Here is a 23,425-nt window from a genome sequence, read left to right on the forward strand (position 1 = left end):
AATGTTCTGGTCTTTCTAATCTGAGGCAAGTTTTAACATTTGCAATTCTTTACATTTGCTGGTTAGACATATGAGCTCCAATGAGAAATTGATAACCGTTGTGGCAAAGGCCATGTAAGTTCCCATATGCCGGTATCATATAAAATATTTGATTTATTGTTACATCCGAGCATTAGGAATTCAAAGGAATTACAAAAAAAAACAAACGAGTCCATTCCTAATGGATTCTCAGGTTAAAAATCTTGGAGAGAGTAACTTTAGAGAGAGGTCAATGGAGAGAATGAGAGTTGACTGGATGTTAGTCAACTAGGTTATAAGATAGCATTGATCTTTGTACGGCAAATCAATTGTGATTTCTAATAAGGCATGAAAGCTTTTATCTTAAGGGGTGGGATGCTGTTCACAGTCCCTAAAGTTCTCTTGAAGCTTCCATCAAAGAATCTCCAAACCAAAGAAACCATAACAGTACCAGTCATAAATTTCATTCCTTTTACATGATCTCACGAAGCTTAAACCTAAAAAGAGGGGGAAAATAAAAAGCCATTCTAAGCCTGAAAACGGACACAAGTCCACTAGTATTCACTGGAAAAAGGACAGATTGCAAAAATTGGCTAACAAGTAGCTGAAACGCGTCCAGCAACGTTCAATGAATGTAAACTCTGCACTGCATGCAAGTTTATCAGCCTGAGCAGCAGAATTTTCGAGGAAAATATAGAATTGCCACAGTAACAAGCTTTTCATAGCTTCATAAAATGGCCAAGGAGCAACTAGATACAGTTTCTTTAGAATGCCTTGCGATGTCACAACATTTTTCCTAAAATTATGACGACTGATTCCTTGTCCATCTTGGAAGTTTCAAGTGCAAATGTTTTAGTACATCTGGGGAGTCTTACCTCAGAAACAACAACGTACATTAAGTGATAAAAGCTGCAGCAAAAATATCCCATTGTTGTGATGACATGGTTAGAGATGAAACGGGCGAGAGAAGCTCTGGAGGAAATTTGCTGATCCTGTTAAAGCAGTCTCCACGCCAATGATGACACAAAAAATACAATTTTCCTTCTAAGCCATCAATTTTCAGTATCTCGCCACGGTCTCCCTTGATCTTGTTAAGATTCCTATGCTTTCCCACTCCAAACCACAAATCACATCCTGTAAAAATTCTTCATCATCCACATATCATGCAATATATCAAGTATATAAATAAGTTTTTCCCAAAAAAATACAATTGATCTTAAGATATCTCAGATAATTTCTCCATTTTTTCTAACTTACAGATGGATTCTGAGGATCTACGTCAAAAGCATTGATAGCAGAGTTCTCTGCTAGCAGTTCGATGGGTTCCTCACCTGTGGAATGAGAAATAGCTAGGCTCAGTTTAGCGCATTACAAGGAAATAATGATTTTTGACAGATGATAAGAACCATGATGATAGAGAGAAAACAAAGCGACAAGATAACAGAGCTCCTAGGTAATGATGGCCACAATAAGCTGAAGAATCTTACATAGGCAAAGCACAGAAAATAGAGATTAGACAAACAGGTGATGAAGGAATATCAAACACACTCCCAAATCTTCTGAAAAATGGGCAAAAGTTGATGTTTAAATCTCTTACAATCTGCATCCTACATTTTCTCCCTTCTTGCAGCTACTATGATGCAAGAATATGAAGAATAAGTCTGGAGACACGGGGACATCCAGAGGAATTAATTGCTTCCATGCCAAAAGTTGATGTCAGAATGACACTTTTTAATGAGAGGATACTAGGACATCACAAGGTAAGTTTGTCTAAGCACTTCATTATCTCATTTCAGCTTCTTAAGGAGATACAGTGGCAACACTGTGGAGCACCAACAAGAAGTAAACATCTTGGACTACTCATTACAAATGTGCCTTCTAAGATAAGAGCACCAAACCACCACAATACCCCTTACACAATAAAGTTGCTCAATACTGGTAAAACTTTCACGAAAGCAGTTGATAAACCTTTCTAGAGCACCATTTTATTTTTACATTTCAACTCTGTATTCCTATACTCTAAAATCATATATCTGAAAGTACCTATTTGGAGAGGTTGAAGACCCTCTCTAACCGCTAGAGACAATCCAGGCCTTCTTCCCCAATACATCCTAAACTACATATTCCAACAGGTAATGGTTTCAAAAACTCCGCTAGAGACAATCCAGGCCTTCTTCCCCAATACATCCTAAACTACATATTCCAACAGGTAATGGTTTCAAAAACTTAAAGAATGCCTGTATCAAGAAAACTTACTAATGATGAAATGTGTGTGTGTGTGTGTGTGTGTGTGTGTGTGTGTGTGTGTGTGTGTTCCCCAATACATCCTAAACTACATATTCCAACAGGTAATGGTTTCAAAAACTCCGCTAGAGACAATCCAGGCCTTCTTCCCCAATACATCCTAAACTACATATTCCAACAGGTAATGGTTTCAAAAACTTAAAGAATGCCTGTATCAAGAAAACTTACTAATGATGAAGTGTGATTCCAACAGGTAATGGTTTCAAAAACTTAAAGAATGCCTGTATCAAGAAAACTTACTAATGATGAAGAGAGAGGTGGCACAGAAAAGTGAGTTTTGCATGAGACTTGCCCAAAGGACTTTCACATCTATTGATTGAGTCCGGTAGGAACTGAGTTATATGCATGTAAAGAATACACTGTTCCACTACAGAGCCACTAGTAATTACAAAGGACTGTAATTTCCAAATTGACTTGTTGATTGACAAACATATTATAACATGTACAGAAAGTTCACGCATGGCAATAAGATAATTAACTTAAACAATCTGAAATAGTTACCCAGCAATGACATGACTCAGGGAGTGTCTCCTACAGTCTCACTGTCTAATTTATGAGAAACAGATCGAGTAGCTCATAGCTTATCGTATTTGGTAGGAGTAAACCATCCTCTATGTAAACAAGTTACTTGAAGTGCCATACAGTCTACAAAATTAATGAAATATCAAGTTGAAATATACATTGGACAGAGAAATACACTTGGATCCTCTCAGCAAGTCAAGCACATTTTATGACAATTTCATTTACTAATAAAAAGCAACTATCAGCAATTCTAATTCTCGGAATTCAATCATGTTTTCTGTGTCATGATTACTGAGAATGGTAGCATGCATCATCACATATTTAGATGTATCATACCTTGCTCAAGGACTGCAAGGATCCCGTCTTCCGAACACATCATAATAGGTAATATTCTTGTGGAAGAAGTTGAGTTGATGTTCGAGCTATGAGTGTAGCTGTCATACTGGACCTCCCAAACCTCACTCTCAGAGATGGGTTGGGTTGTTCCATTTAGACTAACTCCTGAGAGAAGAATTGGTTGTTGTTGCGAGCGAAGGTCCCAAGCAAATACTGTACCAGAGGAGCCACCAACCTTCAAGAATTCAAAGGAACTGGTAATCATGATCTATAATTAACCATCTGAAACAAGATTTCAAATGGTGAACCTGGAACTAAACAACAAAGACCAAATAGAAGGAATATCTCTGAAGAGATTAGCATGTCTAAGAAAGAGATTATTACAAAATAATTTAAAATACTGTGGGATGGGGCTGTCCCAGTTTTCTGGGATGTTCTGCATACCGACAACTTGGGGATGGTGGATCTCCCATCGATCCCAATCCATCTCCCAACTTGTCCCATCCCCACACTCAAGATGGTGGGACACCCCGCCACCCCACCAATTTTTAAAACCTCAGCCAGTCATTAACATAAGAATGTGCAGTAACAACAAGTGCATTAAACGAGAGAAACCAGGTGGGCAGCAGAGTGGGCGGGGAGCCCCTTTGTTGGTGTAATACTTGATATTAACTAATATAACGCTAATGGAGTTTGTAAGTTTTATACAATTAAACCATTTATTGGTTTAAGAAGTTGAGCTTCCAAATCTACAGGTTTATCCAGGTCAATTAAATTTAAACTTAAATGGTAAATGTAGTCCTAGAGCCTTCTGTATCGAAAGTGATAAATGTGCACTGCATTTCATATTTCAAGACTTTGATGAGGCCTGTGATTATCATCACTGTGCACCGTTAGAGCTACCAAAGTCAGTTTGGTTTTAAGCATAAAGCTACAGGAGAAAGAAGGATTAGAAATCTTTATATAATTTTTTCCACTTATGGTGACCTTTATATGTGTCATATATCCCCGTTCAACACAAAAAGATACTCTACAGGATGTCAAAAATTCTATTCTGGATATGCATGTTGATGTAAAAGGTCAAATAGAACATATTCTTGTATCTGATGTCTGGCATTGGATTTAAGAAAACTGCTTGTAAAGACTGAGCAAGAAGCCTTCTTACCACACATATATGCTTTCGTGATGGATGAATATCAATGGAATGCACCATGCCGGTCAAACTTCCTCGTGCCCTGTAGCATCAGCAAGTTTAAAAGAATCAATTTGCATAACAGAGCATGGGTGAACAGTCTGTGTTGTGGAAGGATAAGAAGTACGAGATCATCGTAGTTAAATGTTCAGTTATAGTTTCTTCAACACATGCTCATGAAGGACAGAAAAATAAAATACTTTAATGTTGATTAACAAAGAAATATGAATACAGTTTACTTGAAAGTTCCAGTACATAAGAAGGCTTATCAATGGAGCAACAGGTCCAGGTAATATTTCATGGTTAGTATTAGAAGATAATAAGACAGGTCAACGAAAGGCACCAGAGAGAAGGCATGACTCTGAAAGAAGAAACTGTTGCCTTGCTTACAGAAAGCGCCGATGCCCATAAAGGTTATCAGGTATCATAAAGATGTACGCTACCTGAACACAGCAACAGACCAGTTGATGCGTATGCATGCGTAGGGATCGAAAGAGTTTGCGTTGCTATGTCCCCAAACAATAGGCCATATAATAACAATTCTGTCATTAGTGTTCTGCAAGGAATCAAAAGCACTTGATAATCCTCAATATAACCTGACAGGTTTCTTCAAACATCTATAGACTATGATAGTATAAAGCTATAAGGAAAACATGGTGCAGTAAGGCCCAAGCAAATCGATTGGCTCTTTGGTTTTTGAACTTAAAATGAGTTGTGCGCCTAAGAAACTAATACACTTCCATGCTTCCATCAGTCCAGAAACTACCCAAGGAAACAGTGATGCTTTTGCAAATTTGCCTTCTGATCATCTCAGCTAATTAACAAAATTGACAAGGTAGGTTTTCCTTGTCACTATTCTGGCCATCCAAGTTTCGCAGTGGGCCTTCGAACTGCCTTGACAAGAAATTTGGCCCAGAACTAGCTGGAAGAATTTCTCAAAATCGAGTGGATAAATTTTTGATATATTAAGCTGGCTGACACTGATGTGATACAACATGCAAGTTCATGTTATTCAAAACTTCGTGCATTTTAGTGCCTATGCTTGTAGATCCATTAACTTACAATAATATTTTATCAAGTCGGGCTCAACCATTATATATAATCATTCAAGAATTATCTTTAGACAAAGCTACTATGAGAAGAGGACATGACCAGATTGGTAATGTATATGTTCCATTTCACTAATTTCGAACACAAAATGATTGGTAACTCCAAGCAATGCAACAAGTCCATTTTGGTACAAATTATTCTTGTGAGTCTGAAGCATTTGATAAGTTAATTGACTGATAAACGAGAATCAAGTTTAAAAGCAAAATTTGAATATGTAATGTCAAGTTTCCACCAGGTAGAGAAACTCTTGGCATCTTCATCAGGATAACAAGCTAAAATTTTGACGAACGGACATATTTTAAAGCATAGTAACAAAACCTACATGAGATAGGATCATTCTCGTGGTATTCCAAAACTTCAAACAGCCTAAAAAGTAGAATTTTTAACATCTAACAACTTCGACTCACCAGTTTCCCTTGAACTGAGAGACCAACCCTCCGGGCTTCCTCTGATCCCACCACTGGACCCCAAACCCTAACCCTCCCGTCGCAAATTCCGCCGGCGACGCCCACCTGGCGGCCATGTAGGAGACCAAACCCCGGCTGTCGTGGACCCTCTGGTGGTCCAGCCTCGCCTCGCCAACGGTGACCAGGTTCACCCTCCCGTCCTCCCCCACGCTCACGCACGCCTGCCCGCCGGCCTGGAGGTCGACGGCCGAGATGGGGCCAGCGTGCAGCGAGTGGTCGTCGGCGATGGAGAGCTCCGAGTCGATGGACCCCTCGACAGGGTCGACGAAGAGGAGGTGGAGGGAGCCGGAGAGGGTGGCAGCGGCGGCTACGAGGTGCTTGTGAGATGTCTGGGAGGAGCGGAGGGAGGAGATACGGGAGGGGGAGGACCAGAAGGAGCAGAGGTGGAGGAGGGGACTCTTAGGGTTTGCGGCGTCGACGGTGAGGGAGTGGATCTCGAGGGCGGAGGAGGCTGTGTCCGGGTCGTGGACTGCGGCGGCGGCGAAGCGGTCGAAGGCGGAGAAGGGGGAGAGCCACCGGACAGCGTCGACGGATTTGGACTGGGGGAATCGGTGGAAGTGGAGATCGCCGGATCTCGCCATTTTTTCGTCTCCTGTTCACTTTTCAGGGTTTATGACAGGGTTCAAAAAGCATAAATAGCGATGAGTGGGAATGTTCTTCTTCTTCTTTTTTTCCACCCCCCTCCCCGCTTGTAGAATCAGCAAATTTCTGGCTTGCTTCCAAATTGTTGCAGTACATAAAAATCCTTTTAAAAAATTAATAAATAGACAATGTTGGAAATTTTTTATTTCACAAAAAATGATTTATAAATATAATATTCCTTTAATTGATAAAATACTACTGTACTAAAATATGAAACGTGCAAATTGTATTACTATTTTTAGGACACTTTTATTATTTTTTATAATTATATAATATGTCATATTATGATTATACTTTTTATTATATGCATGTGTCCAAAACTTTTTGGTCGAAGTCTTCATCATAAATTAACATGTAGATTATTTTTTATTTTCATGCCACCAATCCAAAGAGGCTCATCACTTAAAAACTAATTTTTATTAATGGGTACTTAATGGATATTTCATGTACAATTTTTTTTAGTACAAATAAACATATAAATTATAGTTTTTAATTATTTAATTTTGTTTTGGAAAATGAAGCTTTGCTTGTGGTGCCCGGTAATGCCATGACTGCATGGCAAGCATGGGCAACTTCCTTCCTCGGTGATGATTGGAAAGGGACGTTCGAAGTTGCTCAGCTCGCGCACCCAACTCCGCACCCGACCTCCAAACGCATGTGAAGTAACATGGCATTGTGGGACCCAATAAAATTATGGATCACTGGAACATTTCCGTCGCCCACTGAGCGGTTGACCCGCTTCCCTCGCCTGCAAGATTCCAGGCAGGGCCGGAGACTAGTTTATTATTCCGTGGAGTCGGAGCTGTAGTATTCTTTTTTAAGAGCTCCGATCTGAAGAAAAACCGACTCCCCTTCTCTTGGAGCTCATCATATGGCGCTGTCTCTCAGACTGCACCACCGATTCGTCCAGGGACAACAGCCATCGGAGAAGCCCCAAAGGTCTCCGATCCGACGGCTCCGGATGCCGGATCTGGGCGGCGCGGCCAAAGGCGGGACGGCGAGGAGGGCTCTGATGCCCGTGGCCGCGCGGAAGGCGATCGAAGGGGTGGTCGAGGAGCTGAACTCGCTGGCGGCTCAGAACCTGGACTTCGCCCCCGCCCGGAGGCGCGTCCGCGCCGCCTTCCTCGATGTCCAGCAGCGCCTCGACCACTTCCTCTTCAAGGTTGGCTGCGTACCCCCTTTCCCACCGTCCGATTCATTCATAGATCTTGCAACCGTTCTCGTCGTCTTGATGGCCGGATTGAGATCCAGTCGCAGGATTGTTTCCCGCCCCACCCCAATCTCTGTGATGGGATCTCAATATTTTTCTTTTCATCTATTCTATCCTGATATCCCTCCCACGCTACTTTAGCCAACTTTCTGAAGGCTAAAGTTAAGGAGTTTTTTAAAAGATTATTGGCAGGCAGATATTTTTTTTAGCAACCAAGCAATTTTTTCTAAAAAAGTTTTTTTCTGAAGGCTAATTTCTTTTTTGCTGAATAAAAAATTTATTCTCTTCTCATATGTTTCCTTTTTTTTATAAATTTTTTATTAAGTGCAGATGGCTCCGAAAGGAATCCAAGAGGACGAGGTGAGCAGGCTTGGAACCTAGTATCGAATTTTCTTGTAAGATAACGTAAAATATGACGCTTTAACCTTCATGGAATCGCGTTTCCCGTCTTGCAAGCGTTTCTCCACCACTCGATCCACTGGCTTTTCAGTTTAGGAAATTTCTTTTTATTATTTATTGCACCGACCTCGCCTCCCCCGAGGGGCCACCTGCAAGACAACGAATAGCTTTCAGCTGGTTCGGCGAATCCATAGTTGACACGTGCCCGACTCGATTCCTCCGCAGAGGTACCAGGTTAACTCCAAGGGGGTGGAGGTTTTCTGGAAGAGGTGGCTGCCGCAAGCCGGCGTGTCCACCAGGGCCGCCCTCTTCTTCTGCCATGGCTACGGGGACACCTGTACCTTCTTCTTCGAAGGCTGGTCTCGCTCCAGATCAATCTCCGACACTTTAATCTCTCTCTGTCTTTCTCTAACTCCTTTTAACTTGAGATAGATATGCAATTACAGGCATTGCCAAAAGGATAGCCGCTTCCGGGTATGCTGTTTACGCCATGGACTATCCGGGCTTCGGCCTCTCCCAAGGCTTGCACGGCTACATCCCCAGCTTCGACGGAATGGTGGACCATGTCATCGAGCAGTATACGCTCGTCAGAGGTTGTTTTCTGATTGTTTTGATTTAATTTGCTTGTCGGGTTTTGGACGAGTATTGGTTAGGATTTGGTCGTTTTGCAAGCAAATGCAGCGCAATCGATTCAGGGTTGCTGCCGGAAAAATGTTATATTGCGGTGAATGGTGATGATGGTTTGGTGAATGTGCAGCGACGAAGGAGGTAAGGGAGCTGCCGCATTTTCTGTTGGGACAGTCGATGGGAGGGGCCGTAGCTCTTAAGGTTCACTTGAAGCAACCGAAGGAATGGGACGGAGTGATTCTTGTTGCGCCGATGTGTAAGGTAAGCCTGCTGCCACGTCTCTTTGGTTCTTAGTTAAGAGAAAAAATAAATTTTTACTTGCTTTCTTTAGGATCACAGACTGAATGACCTATTAGTTATTGCTTTCTTGTTTTCCGATGATGATAGTCAAGCCCTTAGTCGAGTTTTATTGTTCAAACTTGATAATCTCCAATTGTTATCTTGATTTTGTATAATTTTTCATAGGGATTCTTGGTAAACAAACATGTTGTTTCCCATGGCTTCACTAAGGTTTCTGTAGAGCATATAGCAATGAGATCTCCGCCATCTGGTGTGAAAGGATATCTTAATTTTTCGGGAAGTGTCTTGCTCATACATTGATAAAAACATGCAAATTCGCTACCTGGATGTTGTAAGTCCCTTTTGTTGATTTTTTTTTAGGTGGTGGTGTTTTTTGTTGTTGGGGGGGGGGGGGGGGGGGGGGGGGGGGGGGGGTTTGCGGGGAAGAGTCCTTTAGTACTTGGATATCTCTATAGGACAAAGTCAAGGCTGGGAGTTGTGTGGGTATAGGAAAAAGAGCATAGTGTAAGAAATAAGAGAAGGGTTTTCCTCTATTAGGGTGACATAAAGGAGAGTCGAATAAGTTAAATGAGAATGCTGTTGGTATTTCGTGCCTTGTTAAGACTGCCAAATGTCAGTTTGTCTTACAGAATTACAAACGTTGTGCTTCCCCTTCGTGCAGAGGTTGAGATTCATGTATGGTTATTTTCATTAAAAAAAAAGGAGTCATGTATGGTTTAAAGTTTAACTTACTTTGTGGGGCAGAACTTCTAACATCATCTTGGCCAGCCTTAGATGGAGTACATCGTTTTTCTGCTTTTGTTATGAGCTAGTCTGAGGCAGAGGCATGAAACTCTTTTTTATGGACAGAGGCATGATCAATGGTTCATGGATGGAGATTGATCTTCAAAGTTATTATCTCGAATGAGGTAGTCTGAGGCAAGGAGGGTGGTTTTAAAAAAGAAGTTGATCTTGAGGCTTCAAGCAAGGATTAATGTGTCTGGAGTTATCTATGCGATCATAGATGATCCTAGAAGCCTACCATACAAGTGAAAATAATGGTAGAGACATTTGTACATAATCTTATCCTTAAAGAGTAGCTAAACATAGTGTTCTCAACTGTTGAGTGCTCCACTTCCTTGTTAATGTATTTATAACACCACAAATACTAATAGATATTACATAACTGCATTAAGATTTCAAAGAGAATTTCGATTTCAGAAGTTGCATGCTTGTCATGCTATAGAACTAGATGCTCATGTAATCCAATGTCAGATGCAATGAATAAGACGATGGAGAATTGGAACCGCCATTGTAGCCATACATACTGTGGCGTCAAATATGTGTGCATATGTGCTGATTAAACTGTACACATTCATGGGTAGAGATCAGTTTCAAATCATGCATCAAAGGGCAAAAGGGAAGATATCTACCTTCACATGTTTAAAAGGCTAATCGGAAATGGAAATTTGTCTTCCTGTAAAGAGTTAATTATTTTTTTTAATAAAAACCACAAAATATGGGCTGATTTGTCAAAAGTCTTAAGGGTCAATCGGATACTATATGCATATGGAGACCACAATACCATTGTGGTCTAGTGGTAATATTCAATTTCAAAGAGGAATGCTTTGTTCCTTTACTTTGACTCTGTGAATCTTGAGGATCAAATTTTCGTACTAACGTTGAAGAAAATAAGCCACAAATAGAGGATAAACCCAATACATACTCTTTTATAAAAGCTTTTACCATTGATGCAATAATGACATGTAATGCTTGACAACTTGGAATATGTACATAGCCCCACATAGAACACAAATAGAAACATGTTCTCATCATATAGCTATTAAGATAACCTTCAAATATTTTGAGCAATAGAAAATCATATCTTCATTTTCTATCAAGTCAATGATCGTAATTAAACATATAATAGGGTCATCTATTTATGGGGTGCTTCTTTGGTGAGTGGTGTACAAACCTTGCTCTTGGAGGTTTTCGTCATTGCATTGCAAGAGAGTAATGATGTTTCAGGTCAGATAATAGTAATGTGAGAGTAAGTGTACAGAGTGATCTAAAATTCATTTAACATTGTCATAAAGTCATGATATGATTGGTGATTGATGAGCATACATCCTACTTAACATGTTGCCACTCAGGATGCATTGTCACATAAATCACGGGAACATAAATAACTGTTATAAGATAAGCAGCTGACATGGTAAGGTTTAGTACATTTTTCCCCCAGAATGATCTGATTTTAACTGTTTCCTATGGTACATACTCATATTTTTCGAAAAAAAGCCAAAATTGAGAAAGAAAAATGTTACATAATGATTATTTCAAAGAAAATTGTAAATAAAAAAATAAAAGGTACATGATCTCGATTGCCAGCTTTTGACTTCTTATAGAATATGATTTTGCATCTTTCCTGTAACCAGTCTGTAGATCTGGTTTCTAAACATGGTGATTTCAAGTTGTGAAGGATTATTGACAGCCTTAAGACATGACAGCCCATAGATGAATAAATACCGTAGCCACAAAAGAACCATCAGAATGATCATCACTGAGACACAAAATCTGTGATGTCCTTTTTAAAAAAAATATATGTATCCTTACTTGGAGTTATTAGATATCCTGCTTTGGACCCTATAAAACAAATTTAACTTTTTGGTCTTGCTACTTATCTGCTAAATTTCTCTTTGTGATTTGTCTGCTGAGAGCCTGAAAGAAAAGGTCAAACTATTTTTAGCTTGTGGAATTTTTTGATTGGGTTTGTAGGATAGAGCAATCCTTTGAGTGGAGAGAAATTTGAAGATTGAAAGGTCAAATTTGTAAGCTTGAATCTCAAGGATCATGATCTGTGTCATAGTTATAAAGAACAACAGGATGTGTAGGCAAATGATGTTATCTATACACTACGTGGTACAAACCCCAAGCCTGATGAAAAAGAGAAGCTTGAGAAGCTTGCGATGGCGGTGAAAGTCATCTAATTTATAGGAAAATGACTTCTCCTTGTTCATCAGGCTTGAATTGGTATTGTAGCTATACCGATACCTAGTGCTAGTATGGATTTAGACTGTCCTTGAAATATTTTACTGCAAAATCATGATTTCTTGCTTTTCTAAATCGAAGTCTCGAAATTCTAAGATGAGATTTTTTTAGAATGAAATGGTCGGTTGATAAAGTTGAGGGAATTCAAATGGAAGCCATAAGGTGAGGTGGTATTGAGAATCATCTATTTCAAAAATTCTGTTTGTAATAAATCTATTCAGCTTGATGATTTTAATGATTTTTAAGAATTCTTATGGTACATTCATGCAATAATTTTTACAAAATCATAAATTTCTTATTAAAGAAGCATGTAGGAGTAATTACGAAGAGTGTCCAAGCACAGATACCTATGCTTTTGGTAGCCTGTTGTTGTTGCTTCTGTTTAGATAACAAACCTATAATTCTTTCTTGTTCAGTCAATTTCTATTTGTTAACCCAAACTTTTATCTATTACAGTAAATTGCAATTTGTCTATGATGAAGTGTATTAATGATTATTTGCCTAGTATCAGTTACGTTATCAAGGTCTCTTTATCCATGGTTTCTTTGTTCCTTACATGAATTAAATAATATCAAGACATCAAAAACTAATACATTGATGGTGCTGATGTTTCTGAACTTGTAAGATTGCAGCAGATGTAACACCACCAGGACCTGTTTTGAAGGCATTAACCTTGATGTCTTATGTTTTACCTGAAGCAAAATTGTTCCCACAGAAAGATTTAGGAGATCTGGCATTCAGAGACCCCATGAAAAGAAAAGTGGTTAGTTTTCTTTGACCTTGTGTTGGAAGCTGCCACACTTGACTCTACATTCTTTTATGTTCTCCTATACAATGCTATATTTGGAAAACATACTCCTTGGGTTTGATTTAACCATTTGTGACATGTCATCTCAAACCTATAGACATCCAGTTCTGGTGATTCTTAAAGTAGATTTGCAGCATTAAGATTTGTGCATATCTGGCATGTGGAATTGTGAGAGTTAACAAATTTTACAATCATCAAGATCAAACACGACCACCACATCTTTTACCTTGTGTATTTTTTACATTATTTTCATGAGCCTTGAACCTAGCCTCATTAAGAGCCTGAGCTTCTTGCCTTACACTTTGGCATTTTTTTATCGCCGGCGCATTCTACCATGTTTTATTTGGAAGTATTGTGATACTTCACCATTATGTTGGATTTAAAACATTCATTATGTAAGATTCATCAAAATTGGCAATTATCTTTCAATCATTGATATTTATGCCAAAATTTTCATATTTTTTAGTATTACTTATAAGCACTAGTGATCAAACATCCATAGTTATATTGGGCAATGGACAAAAACTTAAAACATATGGAATTTCTTTCTTTTTTGGTTACCATACTTTGATTCAACTATTGACTTATCTGGTTGTCCCATGTTGTCCCATGTATTCATTCCTTGTTACAGCATTGCTTAAGCACATGGTGGGAAAATGAATTTAAGCTTTTTTTCCTTCTACTTTTTTTCTTCTTGAAATAATTGCATTTAGTGAAAAACTGTTATTTACTTTTAGGCCGAGTTCAATGTCATATCTTACTCTGATCAAATGCGATTGAGGACAGCTGTTGAACTTATAAAGGCTACACAAGATATTGAATCGCAACTCGAGAAGGTTAGTTACTTTTATTAAAGTTCTTATCTTATATTTCCCCTTCTTTTACTGCATCATTTTGATCACAAATACATTGTTTGCATCAGTTTGGAAATGTTAAGTTATTGCGTTTGAAAATAGTAACAGAAGGTACACAAATGTTAGTATTATTATGATAGGAAGAATGCAAAGAAGAGCATGCTTGCAATGCCAATAAAACTGTTACCACTAAATTTTCTTTCATAGTTATGTATATTTTATTTGCAAAAAAAGTCCATGATGGTTATTTGTGGTCCTTGTAAGTTACATCTTCGAATTCATGCAAATAGCATTGCAGGAATTGTAAATCAAGTTATGGGAGCAATATTTACAGAGTAATAAGGATCACGGATCTTAACCAACAAATCTGATAATATTTATGGGAAGTCGATTTTATGGATTTGGGTGAGATCCATAATAAATTGTGAAACAATTCATTACCAGCTCTCAAATAAATGTGAATCCTTTGAGTTGGCACCGAATTCCTATCCAGTGCAACTTGTCCAGAAAGGGGATATCTATTTGACCTAGAAGATCGGTTAACATATTAGTGACTGACCTTATTGGTTATGCAATTTTGCTTCATGTAACTAGGGAGCAGCCCTTCAAGATTTTCTTAGATCTTGAAGAGTCTAGACAAGGAGGAGAGAAGGTGGGGTATGATATAAGAAAATTCATCACTCTCTTGGGCACATTTAATTAGCCAAAGTATCAGATTAAAACACAACTCCTATAGGTGACAGAGAGAGAGGAATAAGGCATGCTCGCTTTTCCTTTTGCCCCTTTTATTTTCTTTTTCTTTCCACTAATGGGAGCCTTGTATCCATTTAATAGACAGACCAGCATCTCAAAGTTAGCGCAGATGTGGCACCATTCAGCTCGTATTCGGTCTAGTTTTATAAATAGAATTTAAAATAAGATTTTCTGAAAAATCCTTTTCCTTTTCTAGGGATACTAGAGTATTAAACATTTCATGTAATGTTTCTCATCGTACCCAGCCACAAAACCAGAACAGAATTCTATTTGAGAATATTGTTACCAAATCAGAACATATATAAGCCCTGTTTTAATTACAATAAATTCTTATTCCTGAAATATTTTATGTTACCTTCCAAATTCTGCATTAGTAACAATCAGATGCGTCATTATACTTATACTCGTGCCCAAATGCAAAAAATTTCTAGGTTTTCACCTATTACAAAATCTTCAGGTTTCCTCTCCAGTGCTGATTCTCCATGGAGCTGCAGACAAGGTGACGGACCCAAACGTGAGCAAGTTCCTCTATGATAAGGCTAGTACCAAAGACAAAACCCTCAAGCTGTATGAAGGAGGCTATCATTCTATTATGGAGGGGGAACCTGATGATAGGATTGAAAGTGTCATTAATGATATCATAGCCTGGCTAGATTCTCATTGTGCCCTTTGATTAATTTGGCATTTGGGATGCAGGTTGAGTCTCCTTCCACTAGATTGTTTTTGCCGTTGCAGGTTGGAGCACGGTGCCCAGCTTTACGTCTTGTTAAATCTTAGACTTCCCTTGCTTATTCTTTTCATTCCTTCAACTTCTGTTATGATTCTGGCTTAAGGTTACTCTTCTGCCAATGCCTTTTGATACCTGTGCATCAATGCCTATCATGTCATCATGAACTCTGAGCTAAACTGTGGCATGTAAAGCTGTGGTGGAGTAGTGATCCTAGATCAATAAATCCCAAAATTAAGAGTGATTTATCAAGATACCGTTCAATGAAAATAAAAATTAATTTCTTAAGTTGTTTTTGGTAATGTGATATCTAGGTTCAAATGAGCAGAAATTACTAATGCATACATCATTTTCACATGAATAGCCTTATGATATTTATCATTTTAACTATTCATGCTGGGATGCGAATGGGCTTGGTGCAGGCTGAGTGTTTGCAAACTATTTCAATGGGCCGGGCCAAGGACCTGGCCCAAACAGGCCCTGAGGTTGGCCCATTTGCATCCTTCCATTCATGCACTTAAACTTATTATAAAGTATTTTTAATTTATAAATTATTTATTTAACATTTTAATCTGAATAACATAATAAATAATAAAATTTTGTATTTGTTATTTCATATAATATTATATTGTAATAATATTATTGTAATATAATAATATGATATTGTCATTAATATAACAGTAATAATAATAATAATAATAATAATGTAATTTTATTATAATATAATATAATAAATACAATACAATATAATTTTATTATGTTATATTGTGTTGTACTATTGCTATATTGTACTAACAAAATTGTTATTATAAGTTCTCAAAGATCAGAACCCACGTATGACCGTTAGTAAAATATATTTTAATATCTCAATTTAAACTTTGAAAAGTCTTTTGACCATTATACTCTTGTAAGATATTTAGAATTTCGATTCACAAGTATTTCGGAATATGTATCACTCAATAATATGAATTCAATTAGATAATGCATCATATATTGATCCATGGATAGTGTGTTCTGAGGGAAGAGGGAGAGCAAAACGCACTATAATTTACCTGGGCAAATAGGGTTCAAATATGGTATGAGCACTACGACGAGTCCTCATTCACAATAATGTTTGTATTGGAATCAATATCTTGCTTAAACATAGCATCAAACAGTTGAAAGTTCAAGCTTGTTGAGTTTAACCATGGTTTTGTTTCCTTTTTTTCAGAGAACCCACCACACACTATAACTGCCTAGGTTTAGGGCTTCTGGAGGTGAATTACCCAGCAATCGAACCCAGGTGCTAAGCAGAGAGGAGTCACTATAAGTTTGTCAAGAAGCATTGCTCAAAAAAGCTCAGTAGTTCTTTTTTTTCGCAGGAGTTTGATAACAGTTGTGGTTCAGACAAGTGTTTTGACAAAAGATAGGACTGCAACTTCAACATAGGCATTCTATTCTTCTGAAAAATTATGACACCTTATTCAATAAACACAGATAGGGGTTATCATGGAGGACAAATGATAGGAAAGTTAACCATCAAGATGCTTTTCTAACGCTATGTTCGTCGAGCCAAAGAATGATGTCATCAAAGACTTGAAATATCATCTCATCCGTCTCGCCTTCGAGAAGGGAATGGCATGCATCTTTGTAAATGTGCAGCTTCTTGTCTGAGCTGCATGCCTTCTCATACAAAGCCTTACTGACTGAAGGATCTGTTACGTTATCAGCCTCACCATGTAGGATTAAAAGTGGTAGAGAGACCTGGGAAGAAAAGGAAGAACTAGTGTTGAATAACATCTTTAAAGAGACAAACATAAGCATCACAAAGTTCGACAATTTCATCATTTTCTAATGGTACATCTTTGTTAGAAACTGTTAAGACATAACAAACAACCAAGCATTTCTCCTCGTAAGTCTAATATGTATATCATAGTTCCAATGCCTAGAAAAGTCATATTCTCATTATAAATTGAAGAAATAATCAAAAAAAATAGATTAACTACTATATTTGATAACTAAACTGGAAAATGATGGGATTATTTCGTACTTCTTTCAATCGGCGTTCTATCTCTTGGCTGGTTCTCAGCAATTCGACTGCTGTCCTCAAGCGAGGTTTGTCTTTGTAAGAAATAACATTGTAACAAGTCTGCATCCAACATCAAAAAAAAAAATCCATTCATTGTTGATAAGTTAAATATGTAGGAAACAAAAGTGAAAGGGCAAAGTGTTCCCAAAACAACATTGGCAGCATGCATAAAATAACCAGAATGTTCCGGTCATATGTTTCATCAGCACATTCACCAAAAGAATGCTGCAGAATGAAATACTACTTCCACTTTACAACAAGCTGGCCTAGATCCAAACCTATCTGGTGAAATCCAAACTCACATATGGAAATGCCAAATAATCAAACAAACCTGCTCAAGTTTCTTGGGATCTTTGAAGGCCAATTCTGCTAAATCTTTTTGAGGAACTAGCTTCTCTTTTGGAAGAAACTTAGACATGCCAATCAGGAATTGCACCACAGGCCAAGGTGGAACCACATTATCTGCTATCTAATAAAACTAACTTCAGTTACTATGATGTATAGATTATAATAGTTAAAGATCCCTAATGATGCTTAGACATAATAATCACCTTACACATGGGTGCAACTAAAATTGCACCATCCCATGCATGTGGCTGTTTGAAGTGCACCTTCAAAGCAACTGCTCCACCCATGGATTCCCCAAACAGGAAGCTCGGAAGGCCATGGTATTCAGAATTTTCTGCACCAGATGGTCAGCACACTAGGTAAATTTTTACAATCTTAATGTTGACATCTATTTATTTACAAGTCAGACAACCAACAGCCATGGAACATAATATTAACAACTATTTATGTATAAGTCAGGGCATCCAAAACAAAACACCCAATCCCAAAAGAGCATCTCAAAAATGGCACAGAGTGAAGAATGAGGATCCTGAACAACCTGGAGCCTAGCAACTAAGTCTTGTTGGAAAACATTTCTGTAAGAAAATTTAACATGCCAACTACTTATCATTTTGCGGATATGCATATCCTTCCGTGTTCGTATATGCTAAGTGTCTTGAATGAATCATACTGGCCCTTGATTGACATGAGTGTGATATGGATATTTTATTCAATGTGTTTGAAACCATTATGTAAGCTTTAATATGGTTACCTAAGTAAAATATAACTTGTGACAAGAATCTTACTTCCCTAAAAGCCAATGAGATGAGCTTTTTGGGTTAAGCAATTTGCATGAATGTTTTTTTCAGAAGTTCCTATTTATTAAAACTTTCTAGAGTACCTTCTTTCTTATTTGCTAATAAGAATTGCTTTTGCTTCCATTTGCACTTTGTAAAACACAAAATGCACCAAAGCTTTGCTGTCTTGACTTGTTATTAAGAGGTGCCACAAGACCTGATAGCTTGTGCATCTTATCTTAAAAATTTTGTGAAGAGAACCCCATTTTATCCCTGGTGACCCTTCAAGAAGCGAATATGGGTTAGAGTGGGTTGCATTGCTAGAGCAGCGATACCTAACAATCAACTCCTTCAAGCTGACAAACATCACAATTTTGCATGTTTATAATAACTAGAAATTTGGCTAAGAATCATACATACTCTCTAGAATCCATTTAGGGCCTATTTGGATATTTCTAGATGATTGGGTTAAAAATTCCGTAGAAAGGATTCATGGACTGAGCCGTCCATTTAAACATGGCCCTGTATCAACTAAATACCATCCAACTCAAATCCTGTGGGAAGAAAAAAAGGACCTATGGAGGTCTTTTTTATTTTCCTTCCTGCAACCTAAAGACTAGGATTTAGGCTTGGGTTTGGACAAACTCTTAGAAAATGCAAGATAGATAGGCCAACACGCCCGATTCCAATTGGATTTTTAGCCTATAGGAATATGCAAGCATGCCCTTATTGTGGATGATATGCCCGAGAACTGAACAACCATCCCAAGTTCAATAATAACTGTTCTTGAGTGCTCAAGTAGAATATTAATTAGCAAACCAAGTAAATGGTAAAAAGTCATCAGCTCTTGGAATCCAAAGATTGAAACCATGGTTAACTTTTCTTGTGAGCAATTGTTCTAAACACCATTTCAAGCTCTGCATCAAGGTAGATAGAAAAGAAAATTCCTTCCCATCATTTATGTAAAGAGCAACTGAAGAGAAACCACATCCCTCTGCATAGCTAACCAGCTCCATTGTCAACCATTCACACCTAGATGGGCAAAAATCAAAATATAGTTTCACCCAAAGCAAGGAAAGCTTAACTAAGATGTTCTGGTTTTGTCCAGAACAGATATGAAACTAGAGATACTTTAGAGATTCAACTTAAACTAATATAGGGAGCCAAACTTACTGTGTATATGGCTATTTACGGTAATCTTTTGTTATTCTTCATTCTTAATTTGCTGAGATCATTTCCTCTATATTGGCCTTAGATTTTATAAATTTTGAGAAGATATTGGAGTATTATTACTAAGGTTTGCCATACCATCCGGTACCATATCGTACCATACTAATACTAGTACCTAACTGATATGCAGTCTCATATCGTACCAACACTCGGTACGCATCGTTGTCTCATATAGTATTGACACTCGGTACGTCTTGTTGTCTCATACCGTACTATGTACGATACTACCAGTACAAGGTTTGGTACCGAGATGGCAAATTTTAATTATAACATTAGGTTCTAAAGAAAATTTAGAGAAAAAGTTACTCTTCTACTAAAGCCCCAGGTAATACAGAGCTCAAATCTCATATACATATAAACTACCATATGTAATATTACCATCCTAGGAAAAACAATATATTACATATAGGCATGATTCTTTTTTGGTTAATATTTCACTATTAAAAGAATTTATTTTTTTCATTGTTGCAGTCTAAACCGCTGAAATGAACCTCAAAGGGTCCAAGACCAGAATATGCTTAAAGAAAGTGTTCTCTAGTTTTTTTTCTTGAGTTATTTTATTTTCTCTTTTTTTTTTTCTTGCAATCTAGACAAGCATTGGAATGAATGTAGTGTTCATAATGAAAATTAGCTCAATGTGTAGACTAATATAAGGTTAACTTCTCAGATACAACAAATTCTGATGCTAAAGGAGTTAATTGCTTCATATATGTCATACATACTATAATACCAATATCTCTTACACCCTTAAGTCGAGAAGGTCACGAATTAGGAGCCGAAAGTTGCAGATCAAAGGTCAAAAGTATGTCCTCCCCCCCTCTCTCTCTCTCTCTCTCTCTTTTCGTCTCTCTTTTGGATGAAGCCTGGAGGTACCAGCAAGGTGCTGCACATTGTGTGTCAGTACGGTAAAGTATAGTACTGCATCGATATGGTCCCCGTGCGGTGTGGTCACCAGTACCGGTTTTACGAACCTTGATGTTTGATATAAGAATATGCATGCACAAGTACTGGTGGCTACCATACTATGTCGGTTTCGACTTACTTAACATGAATCATTCATCAATATCAAATATTTCTCATATCATAAGGTATCAATTTCATAGCTAACACCATGTCATGTTGCATATCAATTGCTAACATCTAGTGGAGCCATAGTTGAACATAGATCAAAGAACACATGAATATAAGCATTTTTACATCCAAATGGCACAAAAGTTATTCCTCTCATCTCTAAAATGAATCTATATATAACACATTAAAAATTTGTCAACTTGATGTAACTTAAGGAGGTAGTCTTGTTTTTCATCCTTATGATCAGTAGGAACAAATTTCTTCCCCTAATTATGATTAAGTTCTCTAATCTATTTCTTTTGTTTAAAATGGTTGATTTAATAATACAAGCATACCTCCATAAAGGCAAAAAAACTTCTGCAAATACATGATTGATATAAAGTTATAAACTGGTCAACTTTATTCACATCAACAGAAAAATTGAATAAAACATGATCAACATACTTAGAATTGTTTGAAATTCTAGCATATGCCATATAAATGACCTCTTAAGAGAATGTATCGAAATCCTTAAGCATAAAATTGTTTCTCTCCTAAAATTCCTTATATGTGGATCAGATAATATATTATCATCGCCAACTACCATTCAATTACTATTGCATGTGATATAGTCCACAAATCTTCATATGCATAAACTTTTGAGATGACCTTATTTCTTTTAACATTTATTGTTTTGAAATTAATTTAATATTTTTTAGTTAACTAGTCGATTCATGACCAGATATTTTGATCTATGAAGAAAATCATAAAGACAGCATCCTACCTTTGATTTTGGAGAAATGCTCAACTACATCATCAACAAGACTAACAAAACTGGGAATATATCCATGAAGTCCTTCTGAAAGACCAAATCCAGGGTAGTCCAATGCAAAAATACCATATCCAGATGATGCTAATTTCCTGGCTATACCTATGCAAAGAAAGTACATTATCTTCATAAGTCACAAGTCTGAAAGTCTGTGTCGAATACTTTGAAAATTGAAACAAATTCATGACCACTAGTTTGTACCAAGCACTAAATACCTTCAAAGAAGAATGTACAAGTATCTGCATAGCCATGACAAAAACAAACCAATGCCTTTATTGGCAAATTCTCTGGAAGCCAACTTTTGGTGAAAATTTCAACACCTCTGGAATTCACCTCATACACCTGTGTATAAGATACTAAATCAGGATCCACCTTCAAAATAAAAATATAAAGCATTCTATACTGTATACTGCAAAGCATGCAACCATTAGTCATAATGTCAAACACCTATGATGAAAGTAATGCTGCCACAGGAAACTTCATATATACTAAAATAAAGATTGAGCTCTTGAAAAGAAACTAGTAAAAAGGGTGAAGTTGGCTCTCTTTCAAAAAGCATGCATTCCTTTTAACTAGTAACTACATTAGCATTTGTCCATAAACTATTCAAAGCGCATGGTCAGCATGCTTTTAGCATAGTAGCATAGTTTCTAGTTCTAATGAATGTGTTAAAATTCTTAAAAAAAATGCTGTGGAGTAAACGTTACCTGTGCATTGCATAGATGATGGGTTGCATTTATTCATATCTCAGACAATGACGAATAAAGAGATGGAGTGATCACTAACATTTATTACCAATACTGTTGAACTAGTAAAAGAAAATGACAGAAGAAATGGCAGCATGCTCAAAAGTTGTTACCTCCTTCGTTTTTACTCCAGAACATTGTGCCTATGAAAAATAACAGAAATATTTGTTAGTTTCATTAACAAACCACCAAATAACCAAATGGTAAATTTCAGAGTAGGCAGTATTGGTAAATTCAATATTCCTTTCCTTTTTTGTTTTCTTTTTTTTTTCTTTTTATTCTTTCTCCACGTAGATAGATTTCGGAGTCCCGACCCCTTCTCGATTCCGTTTTCTAGGAACGGAACAGGATGGTCGGGATGCCCCGTTTCGTTTGAGATTTAAAACCTTGACTACATGGATATCGACATAAAACATAAATTGGGAAGCGGGCAAGAAACGAAATATGAATGAAATCTAAAGAAAGAAAAAAAAAAAAAAAAGGGAAAAGGCTGGCTTTGAAGCGGAGAGGAACAGGGCGTGCAATACCTTAAACAAGCAATGATCGATGCCGAACTGCACATCCTTGAAGGCCTCGCGGATCCTCCGCCGTTCCGAGGCCTGATCGAGGTTCGTCTCGGAGACCATCTTGGCGAGCTCCTCGTCCACTCCCTCCCATCTCATCGCGCCTTCTCTTCTTCCTCCTCTTCTTCTCCTCTTCTTCTCCTCCTATTATTTTAGAACTTGGAGACCGAAACCGCAACCCCTGACGCCATTTAACAAGGCCAGAAAGAACGGGAGGCCCATAAAGAATGGAGATATGACTTGTGAGGCACCGACGGGAATCATCCTGGTACGCAAGTCGGGGTGGACAGGTGGAAGAAGAAAAACGGCAAGCTGCGGCGAGATTTGACGACAAGACGTGTCACGGGGAGCATGAACTCTAACTCTTTTGAAGGTTCCAAACTAGGTCAATGTAAGAATTTTTTGATGTGGGTCCGCTTCGCTATGAATCAAAATAAACATGTGGCCTCGCTTGACCTAACCGAGATCCGTTCTGCAATAAACTAGATGGCACGTGAGCCACAGTTTGTACATGAGAAA

The 23,425-nt window shown here is 37.7% G+C and overlaps 3 protein-coding genes across 3 annotated transcripts; 1 reads left to right on the top strand and 2 right to left on the bottom strand.

Annotated features, from left to right (window-relative positions):
* Positions 1-777: 777 nt before the first annotated feature.
* LOC103717092 (nuclear pore complex protein NUP43) lies at positions 778-6,678 on the bottom strand. Its single transcript, XM_039131745.1, has 5 exons — positions 5,890-6,678; positions 4,346-4,415; positions 3,181-3,415; positions 1,276-1,349; positions 778-1,152 (listed from the first exon to the last, which is right to left on the bottom strand). The coding sequence occupies exons 1-5, from the start codon at positions 6,528-6,530 to the stop codon at positions 1,078-1,080; spliced, it is 1,095 nt and encodes a 364-aa protein (XP_038987673.1). The 5' UTR covers positions 6,531-6,678; the 3' UTR covers positions 778-1,077.
* A 449-nt stretch (positions 6,679-7,127) lies between these two features.
* Positions 7,128-15,548, top strand: LOC103717080 (caffeoylshikimate esterase). Its single transcript, XM_008805324.4, has 8 exons — positions 7,128-7,753; positions 8,132-8,161; positions 8,426-8,555; positions 8,647-8,793; positions 8,958-9,088; positions 12,780-12,917; positions 13,700-13,798; positions 15,027-15,548. The coding sequence occupies exons 1-8, from the start codon at positions 7,463-7,465 to the stop codon at positions 15,240-15,242; spliced, it is 1,182 nt and encodes a 393-aa protein (XP_008803546.1). The 5' UTR covers positions 7,128-7,462; the 3' UTR covers positions 15,243-15,548.
* Positions 15,549-16,612: 1,064 nt separating this feature from the next.
* Positions 16,613-23,223, bottom strand: LOC103717081 (caffeoylshikimate esterase). Its single transcript, XM_008805327.4, has 8 exons — positions 22,871-23,223; positions 22,457-22,486; positions 21,813-21,939; positions 21,553-21,699; positions 17,916-18,046; positions 17,696-17,833; positions 17,326-17,424; positions 16,613-17,039 (listed from the first exon to the last, which is right to left on the bottom strand). The coding sequence occupies exons 1-8, from the start codon at positions 23,003-23,005 to the stop codon at positions 16,815-16,817; spliced, it is 1,032 nt and encodes a 343-aa protein (XP_008803549.1). The 5' UTR covers positions 23,006-23,223; the 3' UTR covers positions 16,613-16,814.
* Between the last annotated feature and the right edge of the window lie 202 nt (positions 23,224-23,425).

This window comes from Phoenix dactylifera, chromosome 11 (genome assembly GCF_009389715.1).
Source record: "Phoenix dactylifera cultivar Barhee BC4 chromosome 11, palm_55x_up_171113_PBpolish2nd_filt_p, whole genome shotgun sequence".
Taxonomy (NCBI): Eukaryota; Viridiplantae; Streptophyta; class Magnoliopsida; order Arecales; family Arecaceae; genus Phoenix; species Phoenix dactylifera.

What these genes read in the sequence shown, in the direction of transcription:
- LOC103717080 (XM_008805324.4), top strand. Translation starts at nt 7,463, where the DNA reads ATGGCGCTGTCTCTCAGACTGCACCACCGATTCGTCCAGGGACAACAG. An exon ending in GCAGTATACGCTCGTCAGAG is followed by an intron (nt 8,794 to 8,957) that starts GTTGTTTTCTGA and finishes GTGAATGTGCAG; the next exon opens with CGACGAAGGAGGTAAGGGAG. An exon ending in ACCCCATGAAAAGAAAAGTG is followed by an intron (nt 12,918 to 13,699) that starts GTTAGTTTTCTT and finishes ATTTACTTTTAG; the next exon opens with GCCGAGTTCAATGTCATATC.
- LOC103717092 (XM_039131745.1), bottom strand. Translation starts at nt 6,530, where the DNA reads ATGGCGAGATCCGGCGATCTCCACTTCCACCGATTCCCCCAGTCCAAA. An exon ending in CACGAAAGCATATATGTGTG is followed by an intron (nt 3,416 to 4,345) that starts GTAAGAAGGCTT and finishes GAATTCTTGAAG; the next exon opens with GTTGGTGGCTCCTCTGGTAC. An exon ending in TAGATCCTCAGAATCCATCT is followed by an intron (nt 1,153 to 1,275) that starts GTAAGTTAGAAA and finishes GAATTTTTACAG; the next exon opens with GATGTGATTTGTGGTTTGGA.
- LOC103717081 (XM_008805327.4), bottom strand. Translation starts at nt 23,005, where the DNA reads ATGAGATGGGAGGGAGTGGACGAGGAGCTCGCCAAGATGGTCTCCGAG. An exon ending in TCGATCATTGCTTGTTTAAG is followed by an intron (nt 22,487 to 22,870) that starts GTATTGCACGCC and finishes TATTTTTCATAG; the next exon opens with GCACAATGTTCTGGAGTAAA. An exon ending in TAGTTGCACCCATGTGTAAG is followed by an intron (nt 17,834 to 17,915) that starts GTGATTATTATG and finishes TAGTTTTATTAG; the next exon opens with ATAGCAGATAATGTGGTTCC.